The sequence below is a fragment of the Miniopterus natalensis genome, chromosome 2 (assembly GCF_054644295.1).
Source record: "Miniopterus natalensis isolate mMinNat1 chromosome 2, mMinNat1.hap1, whole genome shotgun sequence".
Lineage (NCBI taxonomy): Eukaryota > Metazoa > Chordata > Mammalia > Chiroptera > Miniopteridae > Miniopterus > Miniopterus natalensis.
In genome coordinates, this window is record NC_142082.1 from 11,099,716 (window position 1) to 11,126,490 (window position 26,775).

The following is a 26,775-nucleotide window of genomic DNA, read 5'->3' on the forward strand; positions in this document are numbered from 1 at the left end:
GAGCCGCGCCAGGACGTACGAGAGCGACGGTGCAGCTCGGCGCGGCGCAGCTCCGGCTCCCCTTCCCCCCTCGCTGGGCGAGAGGTGTCTATGGGGCATCCGCTGCCGCCGCCGCCACCGCCACCGCCGCCGCCGCTGCTGGGTGCTGTCTCTATGGCGAGGAGGAGGAGGAGAAGCGCGAGCTCAGTGACACAAGTAGATCTGGGGGCTGCGGCCGACTCCGCGGGGAGGGGCGGGCTGGGGAAGTAGAAAGGGGGTGGGGACGGCGAACCTGAGAGGGTGCGCGATGGCGCCAGCTGGAGCGCGGCGGGCGGAGGAAGGATGGGCGGCGGGCTGAGGGGAGGCAGAGCGACTGGGGAGGGGGGTTTGGCCGGGGGCTGGCGCGCAGTGATGACGCCGAGGCTTTGTACCTGGGGCTTGGAGGCGGTGGGACGGACCCCCGGCAGCTCCGAGTCCCTCGCGCCGCGGGGCTGCGGAGTCAATCTGGCTCCAGTGACTGGTTATCTGCGCCTTCGCGCGGGCGCTCCGCCAGGGGAGAGAGTTATCTGGGACGTGAATGCTTCCGTCCTGCCCTCTCCTGCCTTCGGGAGCCTGCAGTTCGGAGGTGGGGGCTCTGGTGCCGCGTCGCCCCCGGGACGCGAGCGGAGCGAGAGGCGGAGGAGAGCAGATGCTGAGCCGCAGGGTCTTCCCAGAGCGTGTGTGGCCGATGGGGGGCCTGTAAAGAAGGGTCCCCTGGATCTTTGGTTTCTGTTCTTCAAGCATTCATTTATATTTCTGACTGCAGAGTTTGGGGGGGAGGAGGTTCATGATCCTTTTTTTTTTTTTTTTTTTTTTAAATCTTTGTTATGCTTTTTTCCAAACTGTGGAAAATTGAAGAAGCCTTACCGTGTTCAAGAATCAAAATCTGTCCTGTTATCGTCATATACCATGAACACAGTGTCTATGGGCCAGAAACGTGAAGTGTGTGTTTGGTAACCAGTGAAAAGTGCTCTGATTTTTAGGAAATTAAAAAGAAATGCTTTTGAAATGCCTTTCTTTCTTCCTCCTGCAGTTAAGGACATTCAGACAAGCTCTCTGTCTGTTATTTCTCAGAAAGAACTTTTTTTTTTTTTTTTTTTTAAGGGAGGTTTACTTTTGTCCCCTCCAATCTGGCTTGAATAAAGGCCAGTAAAAGGAGATTTTGTAATCAAATCAGATTTTGAGTGTTCTGTTAATTATGAATAAAAGCAGATGTTACTTCTGTCCTCGTAAGGTGATCTTCTCGCATGTCAGTATTTCACTTTTCATTTTTGTCCGAACATGGGTATCTTTATCAATTTTTGGTCAGAGTGAGTTAAATTCAGAACAGTCTTTAGTTAGTGAGAAATTATTAGTATGTACACATAAAACACACAGTTTTTACATAACTGATATTAGAACTAGGAAACCTGTGTTATTTTGACAGGTACACAAATAAAGGATAAAGTATCTTATGAAACAGATCTTCAATCAAGTGTAACATTTTGATGCTTGGCAGTTAGACTTCTTGTGCCCTCACTATGCCAGCAGCAACGGTAGATCATAGCCAAAGAATTTGTGAAGTTTGGGCTTGCAACCTGGATGAAGAGATGAAGAAAATTCGTCAAGTTATTCGAAAATATAATTATGTTGCTATGGTATGCCTATGATCAAATATCCTTAAACTGCTTCTTATAAAAGGGGAAGAGAGATTTTAAAAGTCTTGAATTCAACCATTCTGGTTGATTTTTTTTTTTTTAGGGATTAATTTAACTATGAAAAGAAAGTGTTGTCAGTGTCCTCCAACCGAAGAGCAGCGGAAACATACCAGCAATGTGACAAATTGGGTTTATTATTGGAGTGAGGGAAAATGCATACCATTGGAGGAGACTTGTATCAGTTGGTTTTAGGTAGGGATTAAGGAAGCAGAGCTTTGTGGGAAGCTGGGGTAATTCTATGATAGGGTACCTTAATAAAGTCTTTTTTTTTTTAATTGATTTTTAGAGAGAGAAAAAGTAAAGGAGGGAGGTGGGGAGAGAGAGAAACATGGATTTGTTGTTCCACTTATTTATGCATTCATTTGTTGCTGCTTGTATGTGCTCTGACCGGAGATTGAACCTGCAGCCTTGGCATAGCTGGACGACCCTAACCAACTGAGCTACCCAGCCAGGGCAATAAGTCTTAACTAGAGTGAAAGAAGACTAGAGTAAGTCCAAAGCTGTAAAGAAGCAACAGTCAGTCATTAACCAAGATAGAAGGATGTTTGGTCATTTTCATGGTTTGGACAGTGTGTCTTTGTCTGTGTTTAGTCATGCTTACGGAGTGGCCTGGTCTGATAATTAAGTGTGAAGTTGTTTATATTCAACGGAAGAACATTAGGACCTAGCAATAAGTGCCAGGTCAGCCCCTGGCAGTACTGAGGCAGATAATACGGGATGGGCTCCTGGATGTCTTTCTCAAACAAAAATCAGATCTCCCAGTGAAACATGGTTGATCTGCGGTTTTGTTTTTAATTCTTTTAAAAACTAACACACTGTGCTGTTAAGCATCTCTGCTTTTGCATATGCTACCTAGCCTGCCTCGGCTGTCTTAATTATCTTGCTTCTCTGCTGCTCTTTCCTGTACATCTGTTACAGCTAGCTACTCTCCGGTTTTCCAGATAATTAGCTTTTTTTAAAAATATATATCTTTATTGATTTCAAAGAGAGGAAAGGAGAGGGAGTGAGATAGAAACATCAATGATGAGAGAGTCATTGATCAGCTGCCTCCTGCACGCCCCCGACTGGGGATCCAGCCCGCAACCCGGGCATGTGCCCTGACTGGGAATCAAACCCCGGTCACCTGGATCCTAGGTCAATGCTCAACCGCTGAGCCACATCCGGCTGGGCCAAATAATTAGCTTTGTGAAGCAAGGGGTAGTGCCTGACAGTCCTTGGTCCTCTAACACCTAGCGTAGCACAGCACATCCAGTAAAGGTATTGAGTTGGATGAATTTAGAGAAGTTGTCATTTCTTGACTTTTTATAATGACTTGCTATTTAAATTTTGTTCTTGGCTTCCTAATTTGAATTTTAATACTAAACTGATGTGTCATTTTCTCAGTATTTTTTAATACAAATAAATACACTTCTATGGGGAGGAAGTTGATTGGTTAAAATATGAGTATTTGAGTATATGTAGATAATGTTCTATTTTAAAAAGGTGTACTTATAGAATTGAAGTTTTTTTATCCAATTGAAATTACTGGTGGTCATTTATTTCTCAGGTGATAAGGAGTGACAGCGTTAGAGACGAGATAACATCCTACATGAGTGTGTAGTGGCATGCAATTTTTGATGACATGCTTTCTCTGGAGTATAGAGAGAGTGCTGCTTTAGCTCAAGAAAGTAGGAGGGTTTCATGTTTAAATAAACCTTGCCTGAGAAAAGCGATTGGAAAGTATGATGCATTTTCTACTTTTTCCAGTTCTCAATTGATTTTAACATTGGAATAACATAGTTTCACATACCTCTTGAGAAACATCAGTTTATGATTTTTTTTCACCTTCCTTAGGAATAGAGTACTTGGTTGCATTTATCATACTATAGATAAGTAATGTTTTACTGACGTGATATTTAAAGTGAGGAAAACTTATTAAGGTTATAGAGTTTCATTTTTATGGTTCCAAAAGTAATGCTCTTTTTTGTTAAAAGGTACTTTGTAATGGAATACGAGTGTGTATAATGTCATCTATAACAGGATTCTTTGATTTGCACCAAAAATTGCTTATTTATTCTATGAATTTGTGGACTGTGGTTTTTAGTAAATAATGAATTTTTAAACTATTTTACAGGACACCGAGTTTCCAGGTGTGGTTGCAAGACCTATTGGAGAATTCAGGAGCAATGCTGACTATCAGTACCAACTATTGCGGTGTAATGTAGACTTGTTAAAGATAATTCAGCTAGGACTGACATTTATGAATGAGCAAGGAGAATACCCTCCAGGAACTTCAACTTGGCAGTTTAATTTTAAATTTAATTTGACGTAAGTGGGAAGTAAATATAACCTGAACTTTTTTTTTTTTCAGTTTGATTTTTGGAATTGATTTTCCTCAAGGATAGTAAATGAAATTCTAAGTGAATATGGCATAGTTATCCTGGAAATAATTAAAACCTAAAATTTCAAAGGTTAGATTTGTTTATATATTATAGGACTAAAAAAATTTTTAGAAATGTTATGTGAAAAGTATGACTGCCAATTTTTTGAAATTTGGAAAACTTTGTGTATTGAAAATACTTCTTAATAGAAAAAAATAATTAGAACATTAGTTTCACTTTCAGACTGTCATCAATTTGAAATATATACGTCTTTGTTGTAATAGTTGTGCTCCTTGTGAAGAGATTTTTATTACAGTCATATTCCAGTTTATGAGTAGATTGTATGTCAAGGGTGGTAAGATATTTCTTGGAAACTTGGGTGCATTTTCCTGTCAAATCAATGTTATGTAATGGTTGTATTCCCAGGTCAGCCCACAAAACCTCTTATAACTTACATATAGGAGAAGTAATAGTGTCCTTTAACCTGGCGTTTCTTTCAGAAACAGTTCAGAATCTGGCAGACTGTCTCCAGAATCTGAATACTAACTCAAGCCATGGGTAGAAACCCAGGTTCCGTCTCTGTCACTGGTAGGAGGAGTCTTGATGGCTCATGGAAACTCACATTGTTTGGGCCAAGAGCAGATTGTTTACAAACTGACTGTAAGTTGGAGAAATGTTTCATACATTCAAAGTATGTTCCAGTACAGTATTGCAATGTCCTGTTCCATAGCCTGTACTTGTATAATACAGTGTAACATCTGATTTGAAAAATAGTAAAAGAATACATGGGGCAATTCATGGTAGTGCCAGTGTATGAACCTCCCATTCTCTAGAGAATGTGAAACTTAGCATATAAGATTTAAGGAGAAGCAGGGCTGACAATTTTAGAGCGCAGTGTTGTCAGTGTTGCAATAGTCAGGCTTGTAATTGATTGTGTTTAGCCTGACTCCCTGTTTGACTCTCTTGGATTTAAATGTACCCTCCGGAACCTTGTAAAGGGTACAGAAATACTTGTCTCTATTCAAACTGAAAATAGCCTTCTGTACATCTTGTAGTTCCGAAACATGGAAAATGCCTTTGTACCCTTGTCCCAAAGGAACTCCTTTAAAATCATTTCTTTACCATTTCATTCGTTCCATGTTACTTTTTTCCTAAACTGGACATTATTAGAACGTTGTCTTTAAGATACTGTTGTGATCTCAGCGCACGAGTTAGAAGGTGACCCATCAGTGTCTCAGTTTTGGTAAAAAAGACTTTTTCCTTAACTAGAAACATCTTTGTTCTGATATAACTGCTTTGTTATTACAGTTTCTGAAAGGCATTTTTCTTATACAGAGAGGGCTACTGTACATTTGCTATGCCAAATTTTGCCTCCATTTCTACTAATGTTAATGTCTTAGAGATGTTGAAGGAGAAGGGTATAGTGAAAAATATTATTTAAGTAGAAAAGTCAGTTGGACAATAAAACCAGTGCTATCTAATGTGGAAACAGAGCCCTGTGAACAGAATCTTGGATATTTTGAAGAAATGTGAAAATTCCCTCTTTATTTTGTGTCTAGAATGAATGTGTCAGCAGCTGTGCTAGGCACCAGGGATATTGAATTGAGGACAGTTGGTTGTGGTCATTTTAACTAGTGTACCCATAACTCTTCTGTCTGCTGCCTATAACTAAAGTCCAAGAATGAGAATTGTTAGGTACTGATCGACATACAAGAATTCTCTCCAGACTGAATTTGGAGTTGATATATACATGAAAGTTGAAGTGGGATATTGATGAGCTGTGAAAAAAAGAAAGCCATGGACAGAATTACACTAACAAGTCAAAAGAGATTAGAATGAATTTTTTATAAAGAGGCATCAATTTGATAATGACAGTAATTCTTGCTATTTAAGAGAATCATTTGTACAGTGTAGTAGAGATTACAGGGGCCCATGGCTTCAGTGGTAACAAAAAAGGAAGACTTCATTTAAGGAAAATGCAAGTGCAAAGGAGAGAGTGCCATAAGTAGAAGGGAAACAGAAACAAAGGGAAACAGAAAAGGTGGCTTTTATTTGTTACTGGTAATGCACAGGCACTTGAAGGTTGAAGAACAGTTGTCAGTTACGGAGTTGCTGGCTGTTTATGTTATCGTTCACAGCCTTTGCAGATTTGGGGGGCATCTTTGTGTTCTTACCAGTTTGAGTTCATTAAATACTATGTTTAGTAATCTGTATTTGTGACAATCTATAGTCCACTTGCCTCTTATGATTTTCAGCATCAATTGAAATATATAGGAGTTTGCAAATTTTTTTTTTTTTTAAAATATATCTTTATTGATTTCAGAGAGAGAAAGGGAGAGGGAGAGAGTTGAAACATCAGTGATGAGTCATTGATCAGCTGTCTCCTGCACACCCCCCACTGAGGATCGAGCTTGCAACCTGGGCATGTGCCCTGACTGGGAATCGAACCTAGATCTCCTGGATCCTAGGTCAATGTTCAACCGCTGAGCCATGCCCAGCTGGGCAGGAGTTTGCATTTTTAAATGTGTGCTGAGCCAGGAGTGTATTGAAATGGAAGGTGTTTGTAAAATCTCTAATCTGCATGTTTAAAAATGTGCATTTGTGCAGTAGGTTAAGTTTGTATTTGCTGGTAGAGGCAATTTCAAAACATTTACTGAATTTAGCATACCTAGTTGAGTTAGTTTCTGACTTTAAGATATTACTGAAGATGGACAGCCTTGTATCTGCTTTTTTAGAAAACCTTTTTTAGAGCTTTGTACATGGCTTTCATTTCTGTTCAGTTGTCAGAACTGGGAATTTTGTGACCATCAACTTCAGTAGTTGATTGGTGTTAGGAGTGATCACATTACGGTATGTTGCTATTCTGAACAGATCTAATCAGTAAGACAGCTTTTGCACCTACAGCAATTCTAATATATAAACAGTATTTTACTTTGAGATTAGTATAATTTAATATTTTTCTAAATTTGCTAGGATTTTTGAGAGGGGGGAAGGCAGGTTGGAATGATTTCAGAACTTGAAATGGACACCATGGAAAAGGGACATTCTATTGATTTAGAGAATCAAGTCATAGTGATTATGGAGTTTCCCTTACCCCACGCATTTTTTTTTTTTATCCTATTTGGAGATTTAGTTAGCTTACCTAAATGGGGTTCCCAGCTTTCTCTTTACATGGGTATTATAAAGCATGGAATTCATTCCAAGTGATAAAATCTTTAGTCAGTGAAATTTAGATGACCGTCATTAACTTATCTGAATTGAGCTATGTGAACTATGCAGGGGGAAAAAAATTATATTCTTATTTTTGTTTACCAACTTACTTGACATAAATTACCTGAGGTAGTCATCCAGTCTCTCTCCTGAGGATTGGGATTCAGTAGGTCTAGGTATGGAACCTGGGAGTCTGTATTTTTGGTAAGCTCTCTGGGTGATTATCGTCATTGGGCAAGTTTGGGAAGTACTGACTGAACAGTGAATGCAACACTCACTGTTCCACTTCACATATTTTTTTATCTGATAATAAAACATTGAATGAAACAAGACAAAAATGATTGCCCTCTTGAGGCTTACATTCTGAGAGAAATGGAGAGACAATGAACTTTTAAAAGTAAGCATATGGCCCAGAATAATGTGAGCCTGGAGAAAGAATCTAGTAGGCCTTGGTTGGTTATAGTTGCTAAACATGCCTCCCTGTGTGAGCAGCAGGCCTGGTGAGTGAGGTTCTAGTTGTTTAAGATATATACTTTTAGTATAATAAGGCCAATAATATCTGTTGTTGAATGAAAAAACGTGTATTGGGTTTATTCAGATATCTTTCTGAAGTTTTCCAGGGGAAATTTTGAGTGATTGTTGTGGTTTTCCCATTTTTAAATATTTCAGTGACTAGTTTTATTTTTCAAAGACATTTGGAAGCAGATTCATTTCCAGAGACAACCATGAGGATATATTTTGGCTCAAGTGTGATGTTTATTTTGGTATAATTAGTTTTTTTTAAGCTTTTAGTGGGATTGTCTTTTGCTAAATGATGGAAAGCGGTATTCTTACAATTTAAGTAAATAGAAGAATCTAAAGGCCAATGTACAAAATACTTTTCATTTATTCTCAGAAACATATACGTTCATTTTGATCACTTATTTAATATTTTGGATACCTGCGTGTACTTAGAAAGTAGAGATGGCTTTCTTTGGGCTTGAGTAAAGTCCTGAGTGACTGGTTTATATTTAGATTTCCTGACTTGATTTTTGGAAGGTAATCTTCTGGGACGAAGATTGTCAGAAGAAGTGATTGCTGTTATAGCAGAGTTCTTCATTTTAATCAGTTTCCTGCTATTGGGACCATTTGCAAGGCGATTATTAGGGAGAGGAGGCATCTCCTTTTTCTTCAATACTGATGTCGTCTAACCAGCCACAACAGATGTTTCCCACCCTTCTCCTCTCTGGTGCTGCTGAGAGCAAGTAGATGAGCATAGGCCCTCGGCCCCGTGGCTGCAGCTGCATCTGGCAGCATTGCAATGGCTACTGAGTCTGAAAGCCCCTGAAAGAACATGTCTGTTACTTTGTGGTGCTAGTCCCCGGTGAGTAGAAGACTTGTCAAACCCGGTTAAATTTATTTAACTTTCCAAAGCTAGTTCATAGTAAAGATTAAAATCTCACCATTGGACTGTTTTGAGTGATTATTTAATGTGTGCACACTTTTCTGAAATCATGACCTATGTTTAAATTGCATTTTTCTTTCCATATATGTGAAACATTGGAACAACTGGACCCAAGCCTGTCCTCTTTCTTGATTATGGCATTGTAGTTGTAGGCGTAAGTCGAGAAAAAGTTTGAAGTGTGGCTCTTTTGAGTGTTGTGTTTCTTCTTCTCCTGCCAGGGAGGACATGTATGCCCAAGACTCTATAGAGCTACTAACAACGTCTGGTATCCAGTTTAAAAAGCATGAGGAGGAAGGAATTGAAACCCAGTACTTTGCAGAACTCCTTATGACATCAGGAGTGGTCCTCTGTGAAGGGGTCAAATGGTTATCATTTCACAGGTAAGAGACTGCATTGAAAATGGCATATGTGTTTTTGCCACACAAAACCTCACACTCCCAACAGTTTTGAGTGAAGTGCTTAAATTTAAAAAAACAATAAAAGGGAAGAGAAACAAAAAAAGAAAATGGCATATGTGTTAGCATTTTCTAGCAGCTTCACACTTGGCTTGGGTCACTCTCAGGCTTAGTTCTGTAAAGAATTGGCTGCCATATAGCAGTCTCCTAACTCTTAAGAGATTCATGCTGGTGTACTTAAAGGTTTTATAACATGGGATACATTTTAGCCTATGAGAGACAGAATTGCATAGTGGAAAGGGTGCAGGCTGCAAAAATAGACCTTGGTTTAAGCCCAGCAATGCCATTTGTAATCTGGTACCTAAGGTTATTTAACATTACTTAACCTGAGTTTCATTTATTAAAACTACTTATTATCTACCACATGCCTTGCACTGTGATAATATTCTAGGAATTAAGATGTAAACAAAACAGACCAAAATCCTTGCCCTCATAGAGTTTACATTCTGGTGGGAGTAGGCACACAATTTTTCTAAATGATGAAATTTTTATGTGGTTAGTTCAGGTGGTAATAAATGCTATGGAGAAAAAACACAAAATGCTAGGGGTTGGTGTGTGGTCGAGTTTAATTTTTAAAAAAAAATAGTGATCAGGATGGCATCAGTTAGAACTATCTTGCAGAATTGTTTTAATCATCAATAAGATCATATTTAAATCATCCAGTGAAATGTTTTCTTAGTATACTCTTAGTAAGTGGGAGTTTTTAATTCTTCGTTATTGTAAAATAAAACTAGATTGTTGAAGAGGATTTCTAGAAAGGAAATTAGTTTCATTTGTAAAAACAGACTTCAGGTAAGAGAAAGTTTTCCTAAGTAAATTAAATTAAACTGGCAGCCCAGGGACTAAAAGTTGCCTTGGGTATGACTTTATTTGGCATTTTATTTTTTGTAAAGTATTGTATTATACAGGTGTTAATGTTCTTATTCTCGGTCCACTTCATACATTTTTTAAAAAAAATAAGAGTCTCCCACCTGCTTTACCATTTCCAGCTCTGGCCTGTGAAATGATTCCAGTAAAGGACTGTACATGTGGTAAACTTTGGTGCAGCACTAAGCAGTCATTTTTGAGCTGGAGATACTGAACATACTACCTGTCATGTTTTCTCTCTGTTTTCCCCCACTTGAGCCCATACTGTAGGAAACAAGACTTCAGTCTGTTAATTTGAGGAATGTTTGAGTTTTGTTTGTTTTTTTTGTTTTGTTTTTTTACTTTCCTGGTTAGAATGATACAAAAGAATGGGAAAGAATTGGCCTGTCCTTTTACTGTATATAGGAAGGTCTTTCATTCAAAAAATACTCTGAGCAAATACTATGTACTAGGCACTGGGAATATTAAGATGAACAAAAACAGAAAGGGTTCATGTTGTCTTAGAGTTTAGAGTCTAGATTAGACTCTGATGTATTTGAATACTTGTCAAGATATGTTAAGATTTATTGTATAATGTAATTGATTTCTAGAAGATGGACTAATTTAAGAAATTTATAAATCCTAAACTCTAATATAATCTTACTTTTACTAGTAGTAATAAGCAAGTGCTGTATTGACTTATGTTTTAGTAGATAGCAGAGTACTTCCTTGCCAACTACCAGGAATTTAAAGGTTTCTACTGTTTATTTTTCATACCTTAATATTTATAAGTGGTCTTCAATGGTAAAGCTTTTATTTTTACTTTTTAGATTAGAAGTAAAGTTCTGAATATTAAATATAAATTTTATTTTGTATCCTCCCCAAAAGATATGTTAATATCTCTCATCAAATGTTGAGTTCCAACCATGTGCAATAAAGAAAAGGTATTTTTTTAAATGTGATTCCTGCCCTTTAACCTAGTGGAGAAAACAGTATATGCATCTTAAAGGATAGTACAAGAAAACTTGTGTAACAAATCTGTGGGAGCTGGGCTCTTCAGGGAGGGCATCTGCAAGTGGTCCTCAGCCTTTGCTGCCTTCACTTTTTCATGTGCAGTCTTCCCGTTAGGGTCTCCTGGGGAGCCCTCAGGAGACAGAAGCAGAAAGAATTTTGAGGGAAGAGAGCACTTATTAATAGTCACTTGTAGGAAGTGAATATACTTTGGTAGGGAATTAACTCTGGGTTTTTGAATTATGTGACCTCTTTATGTAAAAGATGGGAAGATGTGCATTATTTTTGCCTTCTGAATGCCAGTTCTCTTGATACCTTTTCACATTTTGGTCAACTTTCCATTCGTCTTTATGTCTTCGTTTCCATAGTACTTAAATTTTTAGACATCTACTGTGGACAGTTGACACTCCTTGAAGAGTTCTCGATTCAAGGATCAGCAAAACAGTAGTGTAGTGACTACAGGCTTGAGATGGTAGTAGAGATCTGCATATTGATATCTGAGTGATGAAGTGACAAAGTCTGTGTAAGGTGATGACATTTTCCCATTATAATTGTGAACATGTTATTTTCTGGGTTTTGTGCACTTTTTTTTTATATATATATATAGATTTCCTTTTTTGTCTACAGTGTGACTCACTTAAAATTTGTAACAGAAAAGGTTCTTCATCTCTATGGTATTTACGTCCCTCTTCTGTGTTCTTTTACCCTTTTGTAGTGGTTATGACTTTGGCTACTTAATCAAAATCCTGACCAATTCTAACTTGCCTGAAGAAGAACTTGACTTCTTTGAGATTCTTCGATTGTTTTTTCCTGTCATTTATGATGTGAAGTACCTCATGAAGAGCTGCAAAAATCTCAAAGTAAGGCTTCACATGGCTTTATCTGTAATCAGCACACCATTCCGACCCAGTGACCAACATATAAGGTCCCAAACTGGGATGATGTTTTTTAGTTTTATATTAAGTGCAGTTATATTATCTTTTCATTTGATTCTTTTTCTTGCATAAATAACGCTTTATAGGAAATCCTTTTGCAAAGCTTTCATATATACTGGCAGAATATGTTTTCAGTAAAATTCAAGCCAAGAGTCAAATTTTTGTCATTGCTTGCCAGATTGAAAATCATAAACCAGCCCAGAAACTGAGGCTCTCATGCACAGAAGGGCAAGTTCTCACTCTCCCAGCATCTACTTAAGACAGAATCCAGGGGCCAGCAGTGTGCAGATGGAGTCAGTAGTGTGCAAAAGTTTCTCCTTCAGCTGGTCTTGGCTAGAGATTATCTTGTGGGTCTAGTCATGGGATCATGTTCCAGGGATTAAATTACATAGCTCAGAGGGTTTTGTTCTGTTTTGTTTTCCTGGCCCACAGATGTCGACTTGTTAGTAGTAAGTGCTATAGTAAATAAATATCCTATCCAGACAGTATCTTACATTCTGACACAGCTTAATATGTGTAATAATTTGTTACTTTTGAACATTTTTTCAAAAGGAACATTTTTTTAATAAGGTAAAGTGTTCCTTTAATTTGAGAATGAATTCACCTATGATCTTTCAGTCTCCTCAGGAATACAGTGTTTTATTGTTTCAGGTGTATTTGTATTTAAGCCGTAAATAAATAAAAAGCCATTTAGGTAAAGTGGTTGCTTCAGAGAACCTACATCAAGTTTGATCAAATTTTCTCCTCACAAGGATTTTAGAAGTGCAATTATGTTATACTTTTAGGAGATGGCAAAAACTTTATGAGCAATACTTTTACACAGAAAGTAATATTTTAGGAATTAAATGGGAAACTTTGCTTTGACAGATGAACTGAAAATTCGTAAGAGTAGCAGTCTTGGCCAAAGTCAGCTTGCCTCATTATAGGATATGGCACATAACCAGGGAAATTTTTAAGGAAGATTATTTCATGTTTGTAGCACCTACGAGCAGTGGAATTCGGTGCAATTTGAGACTTCTAACTGTGCAACGCAAGTGAACTTGCAGTAGAATATCTTTACTCCTCTAGAAACGCAGTCCACACCCTGAAAGTATTACGTGCTGAGAATGTTTTAATGTGGTTTTGGAAATGCTTTTTAAAATTGGTATCTGTACAATGACAGTTTTTGAAAACCGGACCAAATTATTGCTCATATGTTACTGGAAAATTTCTAAGTATATCAGATACTCTGAATACACCGAGTGACCTGTGTGTTAAATTCAGATTCATGACAATGGTGCTTTTTGACCTATAGTCCACCCACCAAATGACCCTATTCTGTTGCTCTCCTGCGCAGCTGCTAATGATACCTAATCTTCATGCTATTTTTAGCTCAGAAGCAGCTGCTGTCCTAACACTCTTTCAGACTGATAAACAGAAGGGCTGGTTGCTAGAGGCCTTAACAATAAGAGAAATTTCTTTGTTTGTGTTTTGTTGTTTTTCCTGATCTTGCTTTCCTTTCTTTACATTCTCTCCTCCCACTTTCACCCTACTGTTACGCTTCCCTCCCTCACTACTGTCCCTTTCTTCTTTCTTTCTCTTATTCTTTCTCTTCCTTTCACTCTCATCTTTCTTTGAAATCCTAGCATTATTAACAGAGGCAGGTTTTTAGCAGACTCTTCTAAGGAGTTGTATTATAAAAACATACTCTTCTTTTTAACCAGCAAAAATGATAGATACTTAAGATTTGATTAGTCATAATAGTATTGTTTTGTACAAATCATTTAGATGAAACTATTTATACATAGATTACTCAGAAGCTTAAGAAAATTTGAAAGTACCTACAATTGCTTTTGTAATACTTGTTCAGTGGACGGATTGACTGTGCACGTACTCGATGATGTTACCCTGGATACCTGTTACCTTGTATAGGATCTGCTTTCCCCACATCTTTAGAAGAGTTGTCTGCCTGTTACATGCCTTAAAGCATATGATAAAGATAAATTTGCCCAATTAAGATCTAATTTTTTGTTAAATTATAAACTTCACACACATTCAACAAATATATTAATGATTCACATTGTCTGGTGTTTTCCAGTCCTCATAAGGTCCATCTGTCTGTTCTGAAGTTTATTTCTATTTTGGTCATTGTGTAAGTTATATAATTTGTGGATTCAGGCATTGCAGTGTTTTTCACTTTTGACTGGCATTTTTTTCTGTCTTTTAGGGTGGTTTACAGGAAGTTGCTGAACAGTTAGAGCTGGAACGGATAGGACCACAGCATCAGGCAGGATCTGATTCATTGCTCACAGGAATGGCCTTTTTCAAAATGAGAGAAGTATGAAGACATCAGTGCCTTTTCTCAGTTTGTTAGGTTAAGAACATTAAAAATTGTATGGCAAAGTTTTGGGGCAATAAGTACTTAGCAAGTGAAGATATAATTAGAGGTACCATGTAAGTCATAACTACCACACTTGAATGAAAGTAATTAAAAATAAGTCATCTTGAAATGTAGTTGAGTAGGAAATGAGAATTAAGTTCTTTGGAGACTAAAAAACTTAAACTACCTTAGAAATCATGTAGGTCCAACCATATTATTTCTTAAGTAAGAAAACTGAGGCCAGAGGCTAGTACCTTTTATCCACGGCCATGTACATTACTAGTGGGAGAACTCGAGTTCTCTCTGTAGCCCACATCAGTGCCACTGCTGCCAAGTCAAGGGTCCATTCACATGTTGTTTCTTCTGGCATTGTCTTAATCTTAGGCATTAAACTTCCGGTAAAAACCATAGTCAAGCGCTTAAGGTTTGATTATTCTGTTCTCTAGTACTCGGAGGATTCATAGAGGAGGACTTGTGCTTTTTAGAAGATTGAGTCTTACCCAGAAGTTTTTGAAATCCAAAGGAGTTAAATAAAATCTGAAATAGTAATTGAATCAAAAATTATATTGAACAGATCCTCCTTAAGTAGTAAAAGACCAAGAGATAAAGAACTTAGGTGTGGAAGAGCAAAATGTAATGAACTGAGTCTACTGTAGGTTAAGTGATACATACAGGTGCACCTTGCCATAGGTAAAATGCAAAGAAGAAAAGTTATCTGTGCCAAAACAAAATAGAATGGATTTTTTTGCTTACAAAAAAGCTTTCCTTTTTGTAGAATGTTTATGTTAAAATTCTTTTGAGTGTGTCTTCTAGACATTAAAGAATCAACTAAGAGGTCTTTTGGAAATTTATAACTTTTTATAGAAATGTATTAATAGCATAGTAGCCATTTTGCCAAGTAGTAGTGGACTTTTTTTGCCAAGTGGTTTGGACTATTCTCATGAAAGTACTTTGCGTCTTTCCAGTGCTACGTTAGAGAATTAAAACAACCTTTTGGATTTTCAGCTTTGCATTTTAAAAATAGTTTAATGGTTCAATTTATGGTGGATTCTCTACTAATTTATTTTTCTTGGCTTCAAGGATGGTCACCGAGTGTGAATGTTCAGATTTTACTCTCCAGAACATGTTTAGGCTTTGTTTTTAGCCAACTCAGCCTTGCACGTAGTTACTTATCTTAACTCCCACCTCCCTCACTATTGGCTATTTTCATTCATTCTTATCACTGAATACTGTTAAATGGAATACAAATGTCTGCCATTTTCCCGTGATTACAAATTCTTGTAAAAATGGTCTAAATGGTAAAAGGAAAGGCATTTGTTTGGTAGTTGTTTTCCTTGGTTTCTTTTGAGCTCTGTACTTTGAAAACCTGTCTTATTCATTGATTTAAATGTGTGGCCTCAAAGGAGCACTATAGGAAAGAGCTGTCATTATAGTTAATGAACAGTCAGTACTTACATTGCTGAAATATAAATTACCAGTGGTACCTTTTGGTTAAAATGATCTTTTTTTTGTTTTTTCCAAAATTCCTTTTTAGATGTTCTTTGAAGATCATATTGATGATGCCAAATATTGTGGTCATTTGTATGGCCTTGGCTCTGGTTCATCCTATGTACAGAATGGCACAGGGAATGCATATGAAGAGGAAGCCAACAAGCAGTCATGACATGAAATAGCCCTTTTATTTTTTATTTTATTTGAACTGCACCCATGCTTGTATATAGGTTTTATCTCTGGTCGAATCCTTTGAACAATAGTACTTTTTTTTCTTTCATGGCCCTTTTTATTTTCTGTCCTTTAGAACTAGGTATGACCATTCCTGTCTCAGCTTAAATAGAAAAGCATTTAGGTTAAATTGGCCTTAACTGAATATGCTTGTTACCAGGCGTGTGACAGAGAGTGGGAAAGCTGCACCATATAAACTTGACCGACTTGACCTTGGCTTGTGTTTCCCCTTTCCTAAATTAACTAGCACTGACTGTAATTTATTTCCCTGTTTCATGTCTCCCTTCCATCCTGCAGGAGTTTTAGCTATTTGAGATTGTGGACCATCAATTTTGCACTTTAGAGAGTGATTCTGACTCAGATCTTCTGTTTTATCAGAAAATTTGGGTTTTCTTGCTCTTAGCTGGAAAAATGACCATCTGCCAACCTTGTAAAGTATTTCCTTGTTTTTCACCCGTGGAATATTGCACATGCATTGTGCAAATGGTTGATTCAGCAAGATGACAAAAAAATAACAGACAAAAGCTGCTGAGGAGCTTACTAACTGCTGTTTCACTACTAGTGTTCAATCTTCCAGCACGTCTGATGTCTGTCAGTTTCTGATTGGCGTGTGTAGGCTGCTCTGTGACTGAAGAACTTTTCAAACCAGCTTTACAACCTTCAGGAAAAAATCCCTTATTTATGATTGGACTTTTGTTGTCTGCCAGGAAACTGGTCTCAAAGATGTTGACGCTGCAGTTACTTTATGATGGCACACTTCCCTTGATCTGCTCTTTATTCCATCACTGTTCACCTTGTTTTAATTTTTTTATAATTCTGTAGCCATACTTATGAGCTCTTGATTTGTTGATTCCACAAATCAATTTCATTAAAGTCCAAAGATAGCAAATCTTTAGGTATATTTTGTACCAGATTAAATTAGAAGACAAAAAATTATGCTTTCATAGTTGTTACAAAGATAAAGAATGGAGAGATTTGGTGCACAACAAAATACAAAAATATATAGATATGTTAGCTGTGTGTGTGTGTGTATATATACACATAGAGCTAATATGTAGCTAATAAAATTACCCGAGGAGTGTAATGTTTGTTTATTTTTTGTGTGTATATCTTTGCAATCTATTTTATATATATTGACAAAAGAGACTGTGAAATATTTAGCCATGCAGAATATGTGACTAGACCAGAGCATGTGCAGGAAGACATTTGGGTAATCATTAGCTCTATTCAGAAATGATGGACTACAAGTTAGGATATGTTATCTACACTTCAGTCAGTAGTATGAGCAGATCTCCAGATGTCAGCCACATCGTTTGTTTTCCTTGTACATTTCTTTATTCATGATACTACAGTGCTTGTAACTGGGTGGTCCTTTTTAAACAAAACATTATTTACAAAATAAAGTCTATTATTTGTTTTTAAAGCTTTTGTAAATAAAGGCTTCAGAAATGTTTTCTTATATATGTTGATGACTGGTAATTTTGTTTTGAAAATACTTATTTGGGGGATTTTTTATTTTTATTTTGGGCAGCTGAACAGAACTCGGTAACGTCAATAACTAGCTAATTATTGAAAAATCAGTCTAAGCCTTCTGCATTTCAACAGTGTTGATTTATTATTCTCTATTAATTCCTTTACTAGATTTTAAGAATTGTTTTCTATCTCTCCAGAAATGCATTTATTCTTGAAGATTTACAAAGCAGATGCACTTGGTATAACTTACTGTAGCTTCTTTTTAAAGCTGATCCAATATAGCAGGTATCTAATTGGTTTCTTTTTATTTCTATCTTCTCCTCCTCAAGAAAAAAACACAGGAGTTATGAAGATTGCCTTTTGAATAGCCACATAGTTGCTGAAGTTTATAGTTTGTATCAATATTGGTTTCTGTCTCAAGTAATATAATATTTTATAATTTCTATAAGAGGAACATTGTGGCTTTTACTAAGTCTAGCTTTTGGATGAGAGACATTTAGCTGATACATATTTAGTGTTCCTGAGCCATTAATTCTGGACTCACTATATTCTGTTTAATTCACTAGAGCAATGTCAGCAAACTATGGTCTGCAGGCCCAAACCAGCCTGCTGCCTGTTTTTGTATGGCCAGTGAGATGAGAATGATTTTTACAGTTTTAAAATGGTTGGGAAGAAAGTATTTCCTGACCTTTGAAAATTACATTTTAGTATCCACAATTAAATTTTTGGAATGCAGCCCCACGCATTTATGTACTATGACCACTTCTGCACGACAGTGGGGAAGTTGAGTGGCTGCTACAGAAACTGCCCACGACATTCTTTTAATTTCACATTTCTGCTTGGTGTGCTGCAAAATCAGTGATGTAGGTAGAGGGCAGCATTTGGAGTGTTCCACAATATTTTATTACTTTCTGTTACCATTTCATACCCGTTGTGTCAAAACAAGGAAAGTGCACTTTGAACGGTGTGCTTTTTAAGGCACATTGAAGTATGGATTATCTTACCAAATGATACGGTAAAATACTGTGTTTATCATGCAATGACACTATAACTGTGCCAAAAAAGACAACATATGTTGCCATAACCAGGCTGAAGCCTCATCACAATATTCCCAATTCATGGGAAAGCAAGAGTTGGGAGAATTCGAAATTTTAAAATAGAATAACTCATCACAGCATAATTTCTTCACAAAAATAAGAAAATGTAACCAAAGTACATTTACAAGCAGCCCATTTGTTAGCCAAGCAAAGCCAATTACTGATGGTGACTTAACGTCACATTTTTTTAACGCAGTAGCCCAAAGAAATGTGTCTAGAAAAAATAAAACTATTGGCCTTTTGATGAGAATAGTTGCTTGAAGAGTGAGGACACTGCATACAAAATCAACTGTTAATTATAAAACAAGGCAAATGACTTTGAGGGTTTTTCCTTGGCTCTTAATGAGTCAGTACTGTCAGCTGTTATTTGGGAGATCTGTGCTGTTTGAAGCAACTGAAAAATTGTTTCTATTTATAGGCTCTGTGGAACAACTACTAGTTAGTAAGTCAGTACAACCTGAAGTGGGATCTACTAAGATGTGATACAACTGATGGTGGTAAAAATATGCACGGAGCAGGAAAAAGTAGGTGGTCACATTTAAAAACCTGTGAAAATGTACTTGCGTGTTATGACTTTTGTCATACACCTTTGTTTTCTTCTAAGCAAGAATTAACATTGTTCATTGTTAGTTGGTGTCTCATTTCTGCAAAGATCATGTAGAAAGAGGGAATGAAATCAAACTGTATGTATGTATGCTGACTTCCCTTCAGTTGACCACGACTGTTCTGGGATTCAGCCACATCTACTTCCAGCCTAAATGTAATTTTTAAAGAACTTTAAAACATGTTTCATGTTACACTAAGGATAGTTATGTAATTAAGGTTGCTTTTGTTGTTAATCCCCACCTGAGGATATGTTTATTGATTTGGGGGGGGAACATTGATGTGAAAGAGAAACGTCAGTAGGTTGCCTCATACACGCCCAACCGGGGACCAAACCCGCCACCTAGGGTATGTGCCCTGACCTGGAATCAAACCCATGACTTTTTGGCGTATAGGACACTCCAACCACCTGAGCCACACCAGCCGGGCAAGGTTGCTTTTTTTAATATTCAGCTCTCATATAAATGTTGAACTCATTTAAGATGCTTTTAATACTAGCTTTAGAGGGCTGTACATGATAGAGACGGGAAACCTAAACTCTGACAACAGCCTTTCATAGCTGAAAGTACTAGTTCTTTAATCCTTAATTCTTGAGTATTAGTTCTTTAATTTGTTCAGCAGAATTCTACTTTGATGCATATGTTTTTTTCAGTTTAATTAAGCACGTTTATCTGTCAAACTAATAAGTATTAATAAATATAGGTCAGGATTGAGCTAACAGTGTTAAACTTTCCCTGGAAGGTGCCACATAAATCATGAAACACTACTGTCCTTTACGAGCAATGAGCTCCTTTGTGTAGCATAAAACAGAGTTTAAAGTAACTTATCAGAAGGCCCCCTTTGGTTTAAAGGGTACTCAAGTAATTCAACAGATGAGTGACCTTCACAGCCACGCCCCACCTCACCCCAACCATAAGCTGCAGATACAGAGAATACCGGCCATGAATAAGAACATCGAAGACCCACTGGGCGCCATCACCAGTTTTTGGAGGAGGTTTCTCGTCACTCTCCCGCAGTGAGAGGGCTGCAAGTGACTTCAAGTACATTGGCATCGCTCAGGTGATCACATTTGAGCTCTTTGTTTGGTAGAACAGTTGAAGGGCGTCAGAGGTTGGGCTCGTGGCTGATCTAGGCTGCGTTACAGTGCAGCACCCTCTACTTACATCCTCTTGTGTTCGAGAACAGAAGAAAACATCTATTTCAGAGCCTCCCGCTATGTCGGGAGATGCTTCATGTTCATAATTTTGATCCACAAAGCTCCTTTGAAACAAGCCTACTGGAATTCATGCCTTCAGTGATGGCCACTGGATACTAATCTATACAAGGACAAGCCCATCCTGACACAGAGAAAAGGGAAGTGCATGGTTTGGACCATCATAAAGTGTAACACAATTTCCTGTGTTCTGTAACAAAAGGAGATTCTTTGGTAATGAATTCTAAAGGAAATCTAGTTGGGGAACAGATTGCTTAGTTTAGAAATAAAAGACTTTAATGTTAGCATGTGCTTAATGCTGTTAATAAGTGACATGATCAAACTGCTAAAATGTCAGTGAAAGAGAATCTATATGGTATCTATATAAAAGAGTAACAGAACAGAGAAACAAGATGGCGGCGTAGGTAGCAGCTGTGCCCGCCGCCTCCTGCAACCACATCACAATCACAACTAAAATACAGAACCACCGTCACTCGGCCTCCTGAGATCCGGCTGCACAGAAGCCCCACAACCAAGGACCTGAAGCAGCACCGAGACCCGTAGGAGGGGCGGAGACGCGGGCGGGTTGGGGCTGAATCCTGGAGACGCGGCCGCAGGCCCACACCAGGTGTCGCAGTTGAAACCCAGAAGGGAATCTCGGCGGCGGGGGTTTCCCAGAGGAGTGAGGAGTCCCAGCCCCACAACAGGCCCCCAGCCCAGGGCTCCAGGCTGGGAAGAGACGTCCCCACAACTCCAGGCCGTGAAACCAGCGGGGACTGTGGCTGAGGGTCGCGGAGGCTGCGGGAGCCCCAGCAGCTCCTCTAAAGGGCCCGGCACGGACTCACTCGGACGCTCCCTCTGAGCCCAGCGCCGGGAGCAGCCTGAAAGGACCCGGGACACTCGGGGAGGAACTAACCTGCCTGAGATCCGGGCGAGAGGCGGAGGGCGGCTTCCTCCAGGCAGAAGGGCTGGCGGAGGCCATGGCTCCTGTGGCGAGTCCTCCCCGCACACAGCCGGCAGGCAGGCGCCATGTTTGAGTCACCAGCACCTGACTCCCGCCGTTGGCCCCGCCCCGTGATTCCCGGAGGCCCCGCCCCTCCCCACCTGCAGCTCATCCAGGCCATTTCCAGGGGCTTTTCTGTGCAAGTGGCCTCTCGAGCCTCATGCTTAGGATTTTCCTAAAATCTCTCAAACAAGCAGCAGCGGGCCCCATATGGCTTTATAAGTGGCCCAGGCCTGGCACTAGCGGCAGCCTGCATTGGCTCATAGCTTGGCCTCTCCTGGGCACCTCCAAGCCCAGCACAAGTAGCAGCCAACTGCAGTTTGCTGTGCAGCTCATGCTGGGTGGCCCTGGGCAAGACACTGGCACAGGCTGACTTTGCACCTCCCGGGAGGCCCTAGAGACAGTGCACCTGGTGCTCAGATTCAACCACGCTGGATGACAACCCGACCACATCCACAAGTGACACTCAAGGGGCGCACTTGGTGAACACCAAAGCCCCACTGAAGTAAATCCTGCTCCATAGGGGTGTCTCCAGCACAACAGCTCTCTGGCTGTAGTTGCAGCTGGTCCTCACAGCCGACTGGCCTGGGGGTCAGTTCCTCCCAGGGATGCCACAGCAACCAAGGCTCAACTACAACAGGACAGTGCACACAGCCCTCACAGGGGAGCACCTAGAAGGCCCAGCTCAGGTGACTGGGGAGGCTGAGCCACTGAACCCTACAGGACACCTACTACACAAAGCCACTCTACAAATTCCAGGAGACACAGCAGCTCTACCTACTACATAGAAACAAACACCTGGAAGCAGCCAAAATGCAGAGGCAAAGAAACATGTTACAAAGGAAAGAACAGAAGAAATCTCTAGAAGAGGAACTAAATGAAATAGATGCAAGCAAGCTAACAGATAGAGTGTTCAGAATAATGGTTATAAGGATGTTTAAGCAGACTATTAGGGAAATAACTGAGAAAATCTAAAACATAATAAAGTACCAATCTGAAATGAAGGCTATGGGAACTGAAATGAAGAATAACTTACATGGAATCAACAGTAGAGTAGAGGACAATGAGAATCAAATCAGCAATTTGGAATATGAAGAAACAAAAAACACCCAACCAGAAGAGCAAAAAGAATCCAGAAATATGAAGTTAGCATAAGGAGCCTCTGGGACAACTTCAAGAGGCCCAAATTCGTATTATTGGGGTGCCAGAAGGGGAAGAAAGAGACCAAGGAATTGAAAACCCATTTGAAAAAATAATGACAGAAAACTTCCCCTACCTGGGGAAAGAAATCAACTTACAAGTCCAGGAAGCACAGAGGGTCCCAAACAAGAGGGACCCAAAGAAGCCCACAGCAAGACACATCATAATTAAAATGCCAAAGGTTAAAGACAAAGAGAGAATCTTAAAAGCAGCAAGAGAAAAGCAGTTAGTTACCTACAAGGGGGCACCCATACGACTGTCAGCTGATTTCTCAACAGAAACTTTGCAGGCCAGAAGGGAGTGGCAAGAAATATTCAAAGTGATGAAAAACATGGAACTACAATCAAGGTTGCTCTACCCAGCAAAGCTATCATTTAGAATTGAAGGCCAGATAAAGAGCTTCTCAGACAAGGAAAAGGTAAAGGAGTTCATCACCACCAGACCAGCACTACAGGAAATGTTGAAGGGTCTTCTTTAAGAAGAAGCTAATGAACAAATGAATCTGATGAACTAAATAGATCCAGAGACATTGACGCATGTAACAGACGATCATATTTCAGAGGAATGAGGGAAGGGGGCGTGGAGGGTGGGGAGAGATTAACCAAAGAAGTTATATGCATATATGCATAACCCATGGACACAGTTAATAATGGGGTGAAGGCCTGGGAAGGGGGTGGGAGGGAAGTGGAGGGGATCAATTGGGAAAAATGGGATACCTGTAATACTCTCAACAATAAAGATAAAAAAAAAAAAGAGTAACAAGCATTTAAGGTGTCTAAGTGATCTGCTTCCACGTATAAGAGGAAATACGCTCTAAGTTGGTAAGTATGTGGGAAAGGAGTGTAGGCGTTTTCTGCAGAAGGCTCTTACCTTAGACATGTTATTTGTGCAAATCCACTGTCCAAACGTGCCACAGATCAGACAAAACGTTAGCAGATTAGGACTTGTAAATGGGGGCTATCGCGGATGGTCGCACTGAGTACCTTCATCGTGGTTTACAGGCAAGTGGATGTGCTGCATTTACCGCTCATGTGGTCGGTATATGTGGGTGTTTTTCCCCCTAATCAACAGTATCAGAACTATCACTTTTACAAGTACATACTTGATAATATGATGTATATACCAAAGATACTGTATAACCTCAGAATCAGCAAGTTTACAGGTATTTCAAAATAAGGAAAATTTGCTAGTTTATAATATAATGGAGTAACAGTTTTTCCATGGGGTCTTTTGATTCCTATGTATCACATGATTACTAGCTTCCATTTTTACGAGCATGGTTTATAAATCCTTTGTATTTGATTTTCCTCGTGAAGGCAGTTTAGCCAGACACATGCTGTATTTCCAGTACTTGTCTGTTGATTACAGTGTACTCAAGTTTTATATAGTCTGTTCCAATTGTCCTCAGGATCATTTACTGCACCTCGAAAGACCTATGTTACGGCCAGGTTGTAGACGTGAGTTCTGCCTGCAGTAGCTAGCTCTGCTGGACTATTAGGAAACATGTATCTGTAAAGCGATTCAGATTGTCAGTGCGGAGGCACCTTCACGTAGACAGCTGCTAAGTATCATCAACCAGGCTTTATTACGGTATGACAGGAGGGGTTCTGTGGTTAAGCACTTCCTTGAATGTCTCACGGTTGTATTTAGATGTAATTTTCTTTATCTTTGAAAGAAACAAACCCCCTTTCACTGAACAATGGCAAATAGTTAACTAATAGGTACATATTATAAGCATATACAAAATGTAGGTCTATTTGATGATGCGTCATTCAAATAAAATGTATCCTGCAAATCTAACGAGATATGCCATCTCTCAAAATTATAACCCCCGAGAACTGCAATCCCCACACTACACAGCCCATTAAAGATTATTTACTGTATGAAACAAAAAGGGAACCACTGCAACTTAATGAAAAAAATTTTATTTTTTAAAAATGTTTTCAAATCTGAATCTAACGTGTATTGGCTCATGTATTTCAATAATTACACGAATGACTTAAATGGAGAAAGGATTCAGAGTACTCTAGCAAGGTAAAGAATAAAAATCTCTCTTTTCCCCTAGCTTCTAGTTTGACAAGAGGGAACCCCTAACAATCCTGTTCCGAAAAAAAACGGCAATACTGTGCTTCGAAAAATATCGGGTTGCATATCATTCTTAATACATCACATAATGCTGCCGCCCGTAAGACTCCTAGCAGGAGCTACAGGTTCCAACCTGGCACTTCAGGTAAAGAAGACTTTGATGACCAAACAATGCTTTAAGTTAAAAGTAAAAATATATCTTATGAAATTTCTTGAAGCAGATTGTCAGGTTAAAATATTTAGCTTTAAAACAAAACAAAAAAACTGCCATCCTATTGTTCAAATAATTGCTCTCAAATGATCTATAAAATGGACTGAGCTGATACTGGTTCGTCCATTAACTCATTTAAAACTGTACTTTTGGCAAGGATGAGTAATTACAAGGATGTTATTACTCCATTATCCTATGGCCTTCTAATCAGTTTTGTGATAAATTTTTGTCTAACTCAGATTTTGAACAGTTTAACACCATTTCCTCCTGGATTAAATACCAGTTCCTTAGCTGTGTAGTTTTAAAAGCTAATCTGCTTTAAACTCTGAAAATCAGTACCAAAAAAATGTACACCGCTTATTCTAATCACTAACATTTACAAAACTTACACTCCAACAAATTAAGAGTAAATAAATTTTTTTTTTTTAAATAGTGCATACAAGGCACAAGAGCTGCTCAGTATATTTACTGAAACCCAACATTTTGGCATCAACAAACACACACTTGAGTTTATCTTGAAACTCAATTTCCAAACAGCACGCCATTGAGTTATGCTGAACTAAATTTCCCAAAGTATATAATTTTGGATAATTTGCATCATTTAATCTTAATAGATGAGGAACTATATCGTTTAACTGTCATACTTTTGATGAGAGAACACAGAAATAATATAGACATAAATGCAGGATTCATCTATTGACCCATCAGGAGTTCTTAACAGAAATTCGGTACTTTTGCTACGTTCAAAGAAAAAAACACAAAAAAACACACAACGTAAGCCCTGGCCAATGTGGCTCGGCTGAGCGTCCTCCCAGGCACCAAAGGTCGCCAGTTCAATTCCGTCAGGGCACGTGCCCGGGTTTCGGGCTCAGTCCCCAGCAGGGGGCGTGCAGGAGGCAGCTGATGGATGTTTCCCTCTCCCGTCCTCTCTCTGTCTAAAATCAATAAAAAAATTAAAAAAAAATTTTAAGCCAAACTGGCTAAAGAATATCATAAAAAAAAAACACAATTTTCATAATTCTTACAGATTTTCCCCCAATTTAAGAAGAAGAGATGAAAATATATTTCAGATGTAATACAAATGTATTCATTCTGACAAAAATATTCTAGCCAATTGCTTATCAGTGAGCTCAGCATCAGTGATCATAGCCATTGTCTAGCAGGGAACAAAAGCTAGAATTAGATTAAATTCTAGCAAGAGTGGATGTGGCCTTCAACTGTAGGTCATTTGGAAGTTGTAATGAAGTCACTCAGTGTGAAGCTGGATTCACATCAGAAGGAAAGAACAGAAGTCTGACCGGCTACCTCCACGTTTTCATGGGTAACAGGTTTTACGAATAAATCTTATCATTATAATATGACTGGAAACCTTTTGTATCTCAGTATGTTCATCTTAATTTTCTGGATGAGAATCGTGATAAATTGTGCTACTGAATTATCTGGGTGAAAACTGGCCCATGAATTTACCCAAAGTTTTTATAATAGAAGATATTTTTGCCCTTGATTCATAAACCATAATTATTTTTAATATTTCACAGGAATTTGTTTTCGTTGAAACAATCTGTATCCTGAATTTAAAATGTGATGTTTTAAGCAACAGCTTGGAGAGAACTAATCAGTTCATATTCTGCAAATCCAGCCACGTGGAAATGGGAACGTCAGGCCAGTGGTGCCGTCCTGCGGGAAGCCTGTTCCATCCATCTACAGCATTGATACCTTGAAATGAAACAGAAAACAGAAAACTACTGTGTTAAGTATTTAAAAAACACACCTAACCAACTCATTCATTCAACAAACAACTCACTGTTTGATGCAACAACATCCCTTGTTCAAAATAAAACGTTTTCTATACTA

General features: G+C 38.7%; 2 protein-coding genes across 2 annotated transcripts in view; one reads left to right on the top strand and one right to left on the bottom strand.

Annotated features, from left to right (window-relative positions):
• The first annotated feature begins 15 nt into the window (after window positions 1–15).
• CNOT7 (CCR4-NOT transcription complex subunit 7) lies at window positions 16–17,518 on the top strand. The gene is made up of 7 exons (XM_016209036.2): window positions 16–195; window positions 1,445–1,655; window positions 3,829–4,022; window positions 8,948–9,109; window positions 11,757–11,901; window positions 14,183–14,293; window positions 15,870–17,518. The coding sequence occupies exons 2-7, from the start codon at window positions 1,539–1,541 to the stop codon at window positions 15,996–15,998; spliced, it is 858 nt and encodes a 285-aa protein (XP_016064522.1). The 5' UTR covers window positions 16–195; window positions 1,445–1,538; the 3' UTR covers window positions 15,999–17,518.
• Window positions 17,519–24,534: 7,016 nt separating this feature from the next.
• The window catches only part of ZDHHC2 (zDHHC palmitoyltransferase 2), a 50,426-nt gene continuing 48,185 nt past the window's right edge, over window positions 24,535–26,775 (bottom strand). The window contains exon 13 of the mRNA XM_087814128.1: window positions 24,535–26,637. The gene's annotated coding sequence lies outside the window, so the exon portion shown is untranslated. The remainder of the gene's footprint in view (window positions 26,638–26,775) is intronic.